Below are 13412 nucleotides of genomic sequence, written 5' to 3' on the forward strand. Positions count from 1 at the left end.
AACATATTGATTTTTTCTCTTTTGTTCACAATAACCTTTCAACTCTCCATATTCTTTCACAGAAATTTAAAATCATCTTCCACAATTAGAATTATGGCAGCTTTTTTTCTTTTCTCTTTTACATGTCCCTTCTGATGTTTACATCAGTGTTTTGGATCATCACACAGATGTTCCACCTAAGCCTTTGAAAACGCTGTTAAAAAAGAAAACCACAAGCCAAAAGTGGAGTCATGTTTGCTAGGCCATGTCACCGAACTGGAGCTTGATACTTTTTTTTTTTTTTTTTTTTATGATAGTCACAGAGAGAAAGAGAGGCAGAGACAGAAGCAGGCTCCATGCACCGGGAGCCTGACGTGGGATTCGATCCCGGGTCTCCAGGATCATGCCCTGGGCCAAAGGCAGGCACCAAACTGCTGCGCCACCCAGGGATCCCTGGAGCTTAATACTTAATCGCAGTTCCAACCTCCACTAGAAATGTAGTCTTAGCTGATAAGTCACAAATTTTTCTGATCAGTACAAATAAGGTAATCTGTCCCAGAGGCCTTCTCCAACCCCTAAAGGTAGATGAGGTAGTAATACACTTAATAAGATCCTTTTATCCCCAAAGGAAAGTGACCTCACCTGAAATAATCCTTTTTTTTTTTTAAGATTTTATTTATTTTTTTCATGAGAAACACACAGAGAGAGGCAGAGACATAGGCAGAGGGACAAGCAGGCTCCTCTCAGGAAGCCCAATGTGGTACTTGATCCCTGGACCTGGCATCACAACCTGAGCCAAAGGCAGATGCTCAATCACTGAACCACCCAGGTGTCCTAAAATAATTTCTTTTTCTATTTATGACTTCCTCGTCCTACCTATGAAAATCTTTCCATTTCTGTAGCCTTTTGGAGCTCCCCTCTGCTTGCTAGATGAGATGCTGCCTAATTCATGAATCAATTAATAAAGCTAATTATATCTTTAAATTTTACTGTTGAATTTGTTTTATTTTTTTTTGAATTTTTGTTATTTAACAACACTAGTGTAACTTCAAAGATTATTTTGTAACTATAATCTTAATTTTTCAAGCACCCAAAATTCCCCATCTGTGAAATCATGTCCCTTTTGTCCTGACTGCATTTTCCCTTCATCATCACCATCAAGGAAAAGGAGTCCAAGCCTGCCATTGAGGTTAAAGAATAACCAAATGACCAACTTACTGAGGTTGATTTCTCAAACAATAACATGGCGTCCTTAGAATATTTTGGGATTTATGGGAAAATAATATTTATTGAGCATCTACAAAATGTTGAACACAACAGCCCACACTAATCATCCCTCATAAAGCTATGTTAAATTGCCTAGGATCCTAGTAATAGGTTCAATGGAAGTAGAAAAAGATCCTCTATTTTTGGTTGCCTCTAAAAGCATTTTTCCTTGGAAACTGTTATACATTTGGTGGTTAGGATCTACTATTACCACATTCTCACGCATCTGTTGAGTCTATTACATAGTGTTATACTAAAGATCAGTGAGACTAGGAATGCTTATAATCAGTAATAATTTATTATTTATCAACCCTTATTCCTTTTACACAGTTTTACTTTTTTCCCCCCATAGCACTTCTCCATTTCTAACATGCCCTGTAATTTACTTTTATTTATCATCTGTCTCCATACTTTTCCTGCCCCCAAACTCCTTGAAGGCAGAGATCTTTATTGCACACTGACCATCCAAGTACCTAGAAAAGTGCCTGGCACGTAGTAAGCGCTCAGCAAATACTACTGAGTGAGTGAGTGAATGAGTACATGAATGATTTTTGCTCCCCAGGAGCCTACAAACCCCACAAAAGCAGGAACCACAGCGCTCTTGTTCTAGTTTTTATCCTCAGAGCCTAGATTACTGCGGATAAACAAAGGAACTTTTAAAGATAGAGAAATTGGGATCCCTGGGTGGCGCAGCGGTTTGGCGCCTGCCTTTGGCCCAGGGCGTCGAACCTGGAGACCCGGGATCGAATCCCACGTCGGGCTCCCGGTGCATGGAGCCTGCTTGTGTCTCTGCCTCTCTCTCTCTCTGCGACTATCATAAATAAATAAAAATTAAAAAATAAAATAAAAAAGATAGAGAAATTAAGATGGTAAGTCGGGTTAGTTGACCCCCAGCTAACAGATGATAACCAAGATTATTCCTAACATCGTTTTCTGTGGGGAAATGCTTTGTGAGCTGTAATCTGCTAATGTATTTCCGGAACAAAACTGTTCACATGTTGGCTGTGTACACAGAGCAGAGTAACAAGCTAGAGGACACTCTCTTATACACACAAGTCACAATAGGGCCGCTACTCTAGATCCCCCCCTTAAACTAACCAGCTGTATAGGCCAGTGTAGACGAAAATGCCTGTCTCACTGGTCTCGTCGTCGCTTTTTTCACCTAGTACACACTTGCACAACGTCAGATCAGTGATTCTCAGCTCGGGTGACCTAGGGAGTCACAGTTTATCTCCAGATTCAATTTCCTTACCAGTAATAAGTATTCTATTCAAGCTTTGACTTGAGAGACAAGGCATATAAAACGTTTCATACAGAACCGAAAAAAAATAAGTGTTGGCTATTACGACTAATGCCTTTTCACGTTGTTCATTTTTTAAGTCCCTCTGTTCATTATGGTTTAACCCAATGGAGGGACGCCTGCGCCCCCCCACCCCCTCTCTGGGCATGCGCACCAACAGCACGGCCGCACCCTTTGCTAATCTAATCATTTCCCGGGGAGTGATCGGGTAAATGATCCCACTCTGATGGGATTAGGTGGTTAAAAAGACACAAGGCACGTCACACCCCAAGTTAAAAGGGCTGGAAAGCTGCGCGCTCCGCGCCACGAGGGCAGGCCCGGCAGCCGGCGCCGGAGCACCAGCGACTCGCAAAGGCGCCGAGGCTCTGCGCTAGAAGCGGAGCCCGGGCACCGCAGCTGGCTGGGGGAGGGAGGCAACCGCCCAGAAGACTTTCCATTGGCCCAGAGTCACAGGGGCCGCCGCTTCTCCCCCTTCCGGACGCCGAGTGGTTGAGGCCGCCAAACAACGCCTACTGCCATTGGCTGGGCCCTGCTGTCAGTCTTCTCGCGTCTCGCGGCGCGACGGAGCCAGGCGCGGCCTGTAGAGCAGTCTCGAAGCCTGCTGCAGAGAGAAGATGGCGGTCGCGGTGAGAACTTTGCAGGAGCAGCTAGAAAAGGCCAAAGAGAGCCTAAAGAACGTGGATGAGAATATTCGCAAGCTCACCGGACGGGATCCGAATGACGTAAGGTGAGAGAGAGGCGGGTGAGAAAGGCCGGCTCCCAGAGACAGCTCTGATGCCGGGGTGGATTGGGGGCGGGAAGGGCGGCAAGCCCTGCGAAGGCTAGAACATCGGGGCCTGCGCCCCGGGCGGCGGTGGAACCCCGTCCTGGATGAGGTGGGGAGGCTCCCACGCCCTCGGCGTAGGTCTCGCAGCTCAGGCGCGCGAGGGAGGAGCGTGGCTCCTGGCGGTGCCGGAGTGTCCTCCTGGCCTGCGGGAAGGCCCGGGCTGCACGTTCCCGCCCTCGGCCCTGCAGGCCCGGAGCCGCAGCACAAAGCCCCCTTCCCCATCCGCCCGGTACCCGGCCCGGTGCTGGCCCAGAGACCCTCCCGGGACGCGGTCCGCCGCCTCTCCCCCAGGCTTCGGCCCCCTTGCCCACGTGCAGCTTCCTCGGAGTGGGCGAAATGAGAGCCTGGTCCGAGCCTGCTAGTGTGTAGTGGCAACGAAGTAAACGTGATTTCAGTGATCTTGGTCTTGAAAAAACGAGGAAGTCAAAATAGTACTTCCTGTCGTGTTTCAAGCACGTGGATTTGGATTCGTATTTTTAGAACTTTTCTGGTTATTTTTTCTCTCTGTGATGTACCGCATCCGTGAAAGTATTTGGGGACATTGAGTCCACACATGATTTTCATACTGACTTGTAAATATCTTTTAGGCCCATCCAAGCCAGATTGCTGGCCCTTTCTGGTCCTGGTGGAGGTAGAGGACGTGGTAGTTTATTGCTGAGGTAAGATTTTCTTAGAACGTAATTTATATGCTAAGACCCTAGAAATTTTTACAAAGTAAGTATTGTCTTAAACAAAATTTGCAGTAGAGTCCATGTGTTTGTGTTTGTTTTGTTTAAAACTGAACAACCATAGTTTTCTGTATAGTTATCTCGGAACTTCATTTATATGCAGAACTAGAGACTGAAGAATGTATTAAGTACTTGTTTGGTCTACTCTTTATTTTTGTAGTTTTTAAAAAAGTGCTAAAAAAAAAAAAGCATCTTGGAGTGGATGCCCATTTAAGGTTGTTATAATTAGAAGGGTTTTCTAAAAATTCAGCTAAATTATCTTGTTAAAGGTAAATGTCATGTATTATTTAAATGCCAGTTGCTTTATATTGCACATTTTAATTGCAGGCGTGGATTCTCAGATAGTGGAGGAGGACCCCCAGCCAAACAGAGAGACCTTGAAGGGGCAGTCAGTAGGTATGTTGGAGGAAAAGCTTCTGAAGATAGACTTCTAAGCTCTGTTTTCTAAGGTTGCCACAAATACAAGTATTAAATAAATATTGTTGAGTTCAGAATTGAACTGAGTTAGAATTGAGTAGTATACTACTTCACTTGTCTATTTCCTTGGTACTTGACTGAAATAAGCCTGTAATCCTTCAGAACTCAGTTCTTCACGAACAGTAACAAATTTTACTAAAATATCATGAGAAGAATAAGATTGAAACAATGGTTTGTACTACTTCTCTGTGTTGTACGGTAGAAACTTAACCTCTTGAGGAAAATAGATCGGGATTTGTTCATTGGTGACAGATTTTATCCTTTTCCTACCAGAGGAAAGAGAAATATGGGATAGAGAGTGATAAAGTGAGACTTCTGGAAATAAGTCCTAGTAAGAGTAAACATTTGTCATTGGTAGGCACTTAAGTCAGATTTTACGTGGTCTTTTAAATTCTTTTTCTATGTCAGGCTGGGCGGGGAGCGTCGGACAAGGAGAGAATCACGCCAAGAAAGCGACCCAGAGGATGATGATGTTAAAAAGGTAATTGAGATGAAAATAACTACTTACAGGATGAATCCAGTATTTCCATCTTCCTACATTTAGGAGTGCTACCTTTCATATGCCTGTTAAATTACTAAGATCTGTTTTCTCTTGCAGCCAGCTTTGCAGTCTTCAGTTGTAGCTACCTCCAAAGAGCGCACACGTAGAGACCTTATCCAGGATCAAAATATGGATGAAAAGGGAAAGCAAAGGTATCTTTAGTTTTTTATTGGGGGAAAAAATTTTCTGTCAAATAATGCAATTTTAGGAAAATTTATATGTAAGACTTGTCCAAGTGCCATTAGTATGTTCCTTTTTTTTTTTTTTTTTTTTTTTCATTTTTTAAATTTTGTAGTATGTTTCTTTTAGGAAGTGGTGAGCTTAGAGGAAGTGGAACCTACTCCAGTAATTTTCTCTTTCTGTTCTTTAGGAACCGACGAATATTTGGCTTATTGATGGGCACTCTTCAGAAATTTAAACAAGAATCCACTGTTGCTACTGAAAGGGTATTTTATAGTTTCCTTTGCTTCCTTTAAGTATTCAAAGTAGTTTATTACGTGTCTTTGAAAAGAATTGAAAAGCTCTCAAGGGCACCCCTGGTGGCGCAGCAGGTTTAGCGCCGCCTGCAGCCTGGGGTCTGATTCAGGAGACCCAGGATCGAGTTCCGCGTTGGGCTCCGCTTCTCCCTCTGCCTGTGTTTCTGCCTCTCAGTCTCTCTCTCTCTCTCTCTCTGAATAAATAAATTAAAAAAAAAAATACTTATTAAAAAAAAAAAAGAAAAGCTCTCAAAACTGAGTTGTGGGATGCCTGGCTGGCTCAGTGGTTAAGTGTCTGCCTTCAGCTCAGGTCATGATCCCGGGGTCAAGTCCCACATCAGGCTCTCCGCAGGGAGCCTGCTTCTCCCTCTGCCTGTGTCTCTCTCAAATAAATATATTAAAAATCTTGAAAAACAGAAACAAAATGAGTTGCAGGCCTAAATAATGAAGCCAAGAAAAAACTTAAGAAAATTTCCTGAACTTGTTCAATTTTTAGCTGGTGTGTTTTTGAGGTCCTGTGAAGTAACTGGATGAACTTCTCTTTCAGTGCAAAAAGCCTGGTCAGGGGACCCTGGGTTCCTATTTGAGCTCTACAACAATCTAATTTTGTGGTTTTGGGCAAGACTCTTCATTTCTTTAGGCTTTAGAGTGCTTTCTTTCAAACAAAGGAGTTGAACTCAGAATTGTAACTAGTTCAGTGATTATACCTTTTAAGATATTTATACACGCAGATAATAATTGTCACTCTGGAAGCAAAAACCTAAACATTTCCCTGCTTTCCACAGTTTATTTAACTGCAATCTTTCTAAAGGTTTTTTATTAAAGCCACAAAATTGTGTCCTTTGTGTTGAACATCAAGTTACTGCTTCTCAAAGGAGAACTGTGGTGGAAAGGGAGTTACAGATTAATAAAGTTTTATTACATCTTTTATGTTAACTTTCCTAGGGAATGTAAAAGGCTTCAAAGCATAGTGTTTGAAGATTAGATGTTAATTGTCAGAATCTTTGATTTAAAAGAAACAATAACTGTGAAGATAACAAAGACAGTGCTCTTCTTTTTTTAGGTTTTATGAAAGAAACTTGCCTAAAACTTATATTAATATGGGTAATGTCCTTGCTATTTAGATTTTTACATGGAAAAGTGTTTTCCCTGTTTCTTAAAAGAAAAGTTGCAATTAGCCTCAAATGCTAAGTACTAAGTTTGAATTAGTACTTAGTTTGAATTAGCTGGTATCCTGAATTGCAAATATGCAATCTATAAAGGTAACATAGTAAAATTGTAATGTTTCACATGCAATCAGGATTATAATAAGTTTTTAAAGATAATTGTTTATCTTCAGCAAAAGAGGCGCCAGGAAATTGAACAAAAACTTGAAGTGCAGGCGGAAGAAGAAAGAAAGCAGGTTGAAAATGAGAGGAGAGAACTGTTTGAAGAGAGGCGTGCTAAACAGACAGAACTGCGGCTTTTAGAACAGAAGGTTGAGCTTGCGCAGCTGGTGAGTAGTAGTTTGGAATTGGAATTCTAAGATTGGTAATCCTTCATGTTTACAAAATCCTGACCTTTTATCTCTTCTTTAGCAAGAAGAATGGAATGAACATAATGCCAAGATAATTAAATACATAAGAACTAAGACAAAGCCCCATTTGTTCTATATTCCCGGAAGAATGTGTCCAGCTACCCAAAAATTAATAGAAGAGTCACAGAGAAAAATGAATGGTAAGTGGACATGAAGAGATCCAGTGAAATTGGGTAAGGTAAAATACACATACATGTTTGTTTACTGTAATTGTGTTTCAGCAGTTGATTTTTTAAAAAGATATTCTAAGGTGCTAATGAGTTAGGAGTATAAGGGCATTTGGTTGATGGTAGAATTTAACTTGAAATTTAACCATGATGTTGGTAGTGCTTAATGCATATGTATTTCCTGTTTAAATAAGATGACTTCTTTTTAGCCAGACATAAATGCTAATGAAGCAAAAAAAAGTGAACATTGATATAAATTGATAGAATGAGTACACTTGAAAGAGTAGACACTGCTGAGATGGTGATTAGATGATTAGTCTTAGATCAGAAAAATTAATGCATGGCATGATAACATAAGAATGATTTTATTTCAAAAGTTTTATTCTTTCTCATCCAGTATGAAGTAAAATGGCAAAAAAAAGTCCTGTTTTTCCATCAGTTAATGTGGTACAGTTGCCTGCTACTAATATCTTAGAATATAGGTTGGGGGGGGGGGGGCGGATCTTTGTTTCTGTCATTTTATTTCAATTTGTAATTATTTGCCATAATCAGTATTGTGTCATCATCTGTTTGCAAAAATACATTTAGATAAAGTTTGATGACAATTTGTGACTGTCAAATCCTGAGTTTAAGTGTTACTTACGTATGTAACTTTTTATTCTTTAGCTTTATTTGAAGGTAGACGCATCGAATTTGCAGAACAAATAAATAAAATGGAGGCTAGGCCTAGAAGACAATCAATGAAGGAAAAAGAGCATCAGGTGGTGCGTAATGAAGAACAGAAGGCGGAACAAGAAGAGGGTAAGGTGGCTCAGCGAGAGGAAGAGTTGGAGGAGACAGGTAATCAGCACAATGATGTAGAAATAGAGGAAGCAGGAGAGGAAGAGGAAAAGGAAATAGGTATAGTTCATAGTGATGCAGAGAAAGAGCAGGAGGAGGAGGAACAAAAACAGGAAATGGAGGTCAAGATGGAGGAGGAAACTGAGGTAAGGGAAAGTGAGAAGCAGCAGGATAGTCAACCGGAAGAAGTTATGGATGTGCTAGAGATGGTTGAGAGTGTCAAAAATGTAATTGCTGAGCAGGAGGTAATGGAAACCAATCAAGTTGAAAGTGTAGAACCTTCAGAAAATGAAACTAGCAAAGAACTGGAGCCAGAGATGGAATTTGAAGTTGAGCCAGATAAAGAATGTAAATCTCTTTCTCCTGTGAGAGAGAATGCCAGTGCTCTAGAAATGGAAAATGAGCCTGAGGAAAAAGAAGAGAGAGAATCTGAGCCCCAGCCTGAGCCTGTGGCTCACCTCCAGCCCTTGCCTCAGCCTGAGCCTGAGCCTGAGCTACAGCCTGAGCCACAGCCTCAGCTACAACCTGAGCCACAGTTACAGCCCCAGCTCCAGCTCCAGCCCCAGCCCCAATCCCAGTCCCAGCCACAACCTCAGCTTCAGCTTCCGCTTCCGCTTCCGCTTCAGCCCCAGCCCCAGGTGCAGGCCCAGTCCCAGCCCCAAGCAGTACTCCAACCCCAGCCTGTCTCTCAACCTGAGACTTTGCCATTAGCTGTTCTACAGGCACCAGTTCAGGTTATTCAAGAGCAAGGGCATTTACTACCTGAGAGGAAGGAATTTCCTGTGGAATCTGTAAAACTCACTGAGGTGACAGTAGAGCCAGTCTTGATAGTACATTCAGATAGCAAAACCAAAACCAAAACCAGGAGCAGAAGTAGAGGTCGAGCTAGAAATAAAACCAGCAAGAGTAGAAGTCGCAGCAGTAGCAGTAGTAGTTCTAGTAGCAGCTCAACCAGTAGCAGCAGTGGAAGCAGTTCCAGCAGTGGCAGCAGTAGTAGTCGAAGTAGTTCCAGTAGCAGCTCCAGCACAAGTGGCAGCAGCAGCAGAGATAGTAGCAGCAGCACTACTAGTAGCAGCGAGAGTAGAAGTCGGAGTAGGGGCCGGGGACATAACAGAGATAGAAAGCACAGAAGGAGCGTGGATCGGAAACGAAGGGATACATCAGGATTAGAAAGAAGTCACAAATCTTCAAAAGGTGGTAGTAGTAGAGATACAAAAGGATCAAAGGATAAGAATTCCCGGTCCGACAGAAAGAGGTCTATATCAGAGAGTAGTCGATCAGGCAAAAGATCTTCAAGAAGTGAAAGAGACCGAAAATCAGACAGGAAAGACAAAAGGCGTTAATGGAAGAAGCCAGGCTTTCTTAGCCTATTCTTTGCAGCAGAAGATTTCTTGATGAGTAAAAGGATTACCTTTCCTTGTAAGGAGGATGCTGCCTTAAGAATTGCATGTTGTAAAAAATCTTTTTTGGAAAATACAGACTGTTTGTTTACCAGACATTCTTGTACTTTTTGCATAATTTTGTAAGAGTTATTTATCAAAATTATGTGAGGTTCCAAAATATGTAAAAATTATAATAATAAAAAAAGATTAACATCCCTTGTCATCTTTTTTAAATATCCTATACACTTCAGTAAGAATCTGTATATTTTAATAGGTAAATCTTTAAGTCTGTTCCCTTCAAATTCTGTATCATACATTGCTTTTGTAGAAATAAATGTGCATTTCTTTCATTAGTTTTGGAATGTCCTCGTTGACACTTGTATAATAAATTACCCTCTTGATATCATTTTCAGCTTTTATCACTAGATACTGAACGTGATTAGAATGTCTTTGAAGGTTTCCTCACTTTTATTTGCCTTAGGCAATTATTTGGAGTTGTCATAGTCAGATCTTTGCAGCTTTTGGGGAACATAGTTTGTTCTCAGAATCATTTACTATTTTTTTCTAATCTCCCTTGTTTTAATCTAAGCATTTCCCCCTGTTTCTCATATATAAGTCATATTTGGTAGATAAAACAGTATGATTTGGTTGGCATTTTCTTCATGATTATAGGAGCATCATTCATTTGTCTCCAGGGCTACTTGTGTGATATAGCATATACATCTATTGAAGAAAATAATCACTCTCTAGGGGAGGGAGGTAGAAAAGTATATTCTAAACTTGGGTTTTTGAGTTTGTGGTCTTGTCTTAACTTTTGTGTTGGCTCTAACTGAAACATGCCAATATGTGTTCTCAAGAGTTTTTGTTAAGTATTGTATGAAAGTTTACAGAATGAAGGAAGTTCATCTACACTTGAATCTGTAAGCAAGATAACACACAAGTGTACCAAGTGATTATTAACTTTGTTGTTTTATAAATTTGTATGAATTTGGAGTATCTGTTGCCATTACTATATATGTGCAAATAAATGTGGCTTAGACTTGTGTGACTGCTTAAGACTAGTACTTGTATTAACTTTCTGATGCTTTTATACAAGAGAGCACTTTAATTGCAAATGGCCTTTGAGTTCATAACTTGACATTGACTAGCTTTAGGCTTGACTGAATGTTTACTGTTTCCTCCCTTGACAAATAACATGGTGATGGTGAAAGCGTCAGTAAGCATTTCCAGCACTGTAGAAATATAAGAGAACATGTTAAAGTACTCTTTTAAAAATCTTTTAACAGTAAATGAGTAGAACTTTTCAAACTACAGAGCTAGCTACCTGCACTTCTGGTCCCATTTCCACCAAGAGTCACTTCTTTCAGGGGTTTAATAATCTCCAACATGTAATATAAATTTTATACTGTGTAACATGGAAAAATTGGTAAAAACTTAAAAGGGATGACCATAAGTGTAACCTGGTTCCTAGAATCTTTATTAAATCTAAAATAATTATATTAAGATCCTTTGGACAAATTAAGTTCACTCATTTTTACCTGAAAAAGTTGAAAGATTGGCCTGGTACATATGGAAAAGGAATTAATTTGGCTTTCAGCTCAGTTGTTAAGAGTGGTAATGATGGGGCTATAAAAGCATGGGAGGAAAAAAGGTGTTTGGAATATGAAGAGGAATTTTAAATTCTATATAGAGTTCTATTTCAAATTTTCTAACTAGTATGCACTTTAAGGAAGGCTTCATCTTTAAAGCAAGGTTGGCTTGTTTTTTTTGTTTCCAACTAGTGCTTTGTCCTCAGATGTGAAATTATATGGAATTTGTTTTCAGAGAACCATGTATTGGTTCCTTATAAAGATACAAGCAATGTTACAATGTAGAAGTAATGACAGTTTCCTGGGGGGGGGAGGTACAGGGTTTTCCTATTAGGTGTTACAGGTAGTGTTTATGGAAAATGTAGAAGCTGAAGATGCATAGGGCTAGAGACTGAAATTAGTTCGGAGACAGCTAAGGAGCTATTTAGGAAACCTTGCTTTTTCTAAAATCTCAAGGTTGGCACAACCACAGAAGTTGGAAGTTAGTTTGATCTTCAGTGAGCTGTACCTCCAATCTAGGGCTTATTTGTGCACCGTCTAGAACTCTGGTGACTACACATGTATACTCTAGTAATTAGGCTAAGCAAAACGCACCAAAGTAATAAATTTGAGTTTAATATGAGCCGATGCTGTCCGAACAAGTCATTAAATGTTTCAGGGTTCAATTATTTAACACATTAACAACAAAACTTGAAATTCTTGAGTAAAATTTTCACCCAGTTTCCCTTCTTGAGGTAATGCCATTAAAGCACTTAGCCCAGAAAACATATTCGCTATTTACATGGTTGGATCTTCCTGCTACTAAGTCAATTGGGAAGATTGCAATGTGATAAAAATTAGCCTGAGAAATCTGAAAATTTCTTATACTTTTATGTCCCTTAGCATGATCTTTTCCCAAAAGTGAGACTCAAATGCCTACAACTGCTTCCTATGGTCATTTGAGTACTGTATTTGATTTTGTAATAACCACCACTTGCCCTCACTGTCCACTTTATTTTCATGACATACATGATACTGTATAGTTACTATACTTTGACTTACTACTTTGCTCTTGAATGCAAGCTCCTTGAGAGCAAGATTTTTAAGATTATTTTTAACCCATTGCTTTATTTCAAATACCTAGGATAGGGCCTTATGCATTATAAGCAGTGTTATGAGTAAACGATGACAGGTTCTTAGCATGGCTTTTGTGATATTAACAGAATTACTCTGGCTACTGTGCTGAGAAAAGAAATGGGGCCAACAGCAGGAGCATAAATGAGAAGCTATCTGCAATAAGGCAAAGTACAGTGACTTAAAGCCAAGATGGTTAAGTAGTAGAAGTGGTGATCAGGTTTTGGATATAGTTTGAAGATGGCTCCCAGGGGAAATGCTAATGGATTCTGTGGTGTGAGAAGTCAGAATGAGTAAAGATTTCACCTGAACAACTAGAAATGAATTGCCATTAGCTGAGATGAAAAGGAACAGATTTGTGGATAGTGGAGGAGTGACCCCACACTATGAACATGAATATCTCCATTTTTCAAATTTAATGCCTTTCCCATAAAATCTTATACTTAAGTGGATTCCTAGGTAACTGACTCATACATGGATAGATTGCTCATTCATTGTGAATAACACACAAGTACACAAAACACCATATACAACTCCATGAACTGGCAATTTGCTAATACCTAATGTAATCATCCAGGTGAAGAACTAGAACATTGCCAGGATCCAAGAACCCCTTCCAATCATTTCTTTGTCTCTTTTCTGCCCTCAGAGGTAAGGTAACTATTTTTAAATAAAACAAGGAAGGTCTAATTGGTGGCAGCCTACTTGAGCAAACCAAAACCGTTTAGGAAGTTGAAAAACCCGTGGACAACCAATCATACACTGCCAACTTGGCTTTCACAGATAAAGCAATTGCTTCACCTATAGCCAAGCAAAATAATTTCCTTGCTTTGCTTCCTGTCTGCTCTGTAAGAGCCTTTCCCCTAGCTCCTGTCAGGAGTTTAGTGCTGCCCAGATCCAAATCAATATTTGCTCAAATTTCAAAATTTTAGTATATTTATCTTTTAAACAACACTATCCTGACTTTATGGTAGTCACTTACTTGATTTCCTTCATGGTTTTGAAACTGATTCATGCATCCTAAATGCCATGGTTTATTTTTTCATCTCCTATTTTTAACTCTTTACATAAGTGAAATGTATTTTATGAGTTCCTACACGTTTACACGTTTCTATAACCTGTTTTTGTATGTCACTGTAGATACCTATCACC

At 40.1% G+C, this 13412-nt stretch overlaps 1 protein-coding gene across 1 annotated transcript; it reads left to right on the plus strand.

The window, feature by feature from the left end:
• The first annotated feature begins 3083 nt into the window (after window positions 1-3083).
• PNN (pinin, desmosome associated protein) lies at window positions 3084-10614 on the plus strand. The gene is made up of 9 exons (XM_077909108.1): window positions 3084-3272; window positions 3959-4030; window positions 4427-4495; window positions 4985-5057; window positions 5175-5269; window positions 5488-5563; window positions 6933-7088; window positions 7171-7309; window positions 8003-10614. The coding sequence occupies exons 1-9, from the start codon at window positions 3160-3162 to the stop codon at window positions 9517-9519; spliced, it is 2310 nt and encodes a 769-aa protein (XP_077765234.1). The 5' UTR covers window positions 3084-3159; the 3' UTR covers window positions 9520-10614.
• Window positions 10615-13412: the final 2798 nt, after the last annotated feature.

The sequence above is a fragment of the Canis aureus genome, chromosome 9 (assembly GCF_053574225.1).
Source record: "Canis aureus isolate CA01 chromosome 9, VMU_Caureus_v.1.0, whole genome shotgun sequence".
Lineage (NCBI taxonomy): Eukaryota > Metazoa > Chordata > Mammalia > Carnivora > Canidae > Canis > Canis aureus.